Source organism: Triticum dicoccoides, chromosome 6A, assembly GCF_002162155.2.
Source record: "Triticum dicoccoides isolate Atlit2015 ecotype Zavitan chromosome 6A, WEW_v2.0, whole genome shotgun sequence".
Classification (NCBI taxonomy): Eukaryota; Viridiplantae; Streptophyta; class Magnoliopsida; order Poales; family Poaceae; genus Triticum; species Triticum dicoccoides.
In genome coordinates this window covers 249,517,675-249,518,586 of record NC_041390.1, presented here as the reverse complement: position 1 = coordinate 249,518,586, position 912 = coordinate 249,517,675, and the positions used below count along the sequence as shown (strand labels likewise).

At 44.7% G+C, this 912-nt stretch overlaps 1 protein-coding gene across 5 annotated transcripts in view; it reads left to right on the top strand.

The window, feature by feature from the left end:
* LOC119316730 (serine/threonine-protein kinase EDR1-like) overlaps positions 1-912 on the top strand; it is a 48,534-nt gene that overhangs the window by 46,373 nt on the left and 1,249 nt on the right. Inside the window, exon 17 of one of the 5 annotated variants that reach the window (XM_037591112.1) lies at positions 75-813. The exons of the other annotated variants lie outside the window; for them this stretch is intronic. Coding sequence (XP_037447009.1) covers positions 75-124 — 50 coding nt within the window. The 3' untranslated portion in view covers positions 125-813. Of the gene's footprint in view, positions 1-74; positions 814-912 lie in introns of those variants that run through there. 5 annotated transcript variants of the gene reach the window in all.

Here is a 912-nt window from a genome sequence, read left to right as displayed (position 1 = left end):
AGTTTTCAGACCACATATTCAAACTCCATGGCCTCCCCAGTGTTATTGTAACTGACAGGGACAATTTTCACCAGTAACCCGTGGCAGAAACTTTTCAAATCACTGGGCATCAAGCTTCACATGAGTACTTCATACCACCCCCAGTCTGATGGGCAGACAGAAAGGGTTAACCAATACTTGGAAAATTACCTCGGTGCATGGCTTTCCAACAGCCTACTAAGTGGCACTCCTGGCTGGCACTAGCTGAATGGCGGTACAACACCACTTTCCACACCTCTCTGAAAATGACTCCTTTTCAGGCTCTATATGGTTTCCCACCCCCCATGGTTGCTGAATCCAGTCTGCCTGATTTTCTGTGTGAGGACTCACCTGACTTGCTGCTCAACAAGGACCTAGCTCACCAAGTGATCAAGCAAAATTTGCAGAAAGCACAAGAAAGAATGAAACACTTTGTTTACAAAAAGAGAAAAGAAAGGATCTTCCAGGTAGGTGATATGGTGTATCTCAAGATCCAACCATACAGACATACCTCTCTCAGTATCCATAGACATTTGAAACTACACTCCCAAGTACTATGGACCTTTCAGAATTCTCAAAAGAATGGGTAATCATGCTTATCAGTTCTGCCTGAAGGGTGCAAGCTTCATAACACATTCCATGCGAGTCAGCTCAAGCAACACATTGGTAAACATGTCATTCCCACCCCCACCCGCCATTGGGAACAAGGGCAGATACAACTCCAACCTGAAGCTATCCTAGACAGAAAATTAATTCCTCGACCTGAAGGTGATATCTCTATTCCTGTGGTCAGATGGTTGGTGAAATGGCTCAATTTACCTGTAGAAGAAGCTGGCTGGGAGGATTCTGCATTTATCCAGAAAATCTTCCCACATTTCCAGCCTTCAGAACAAG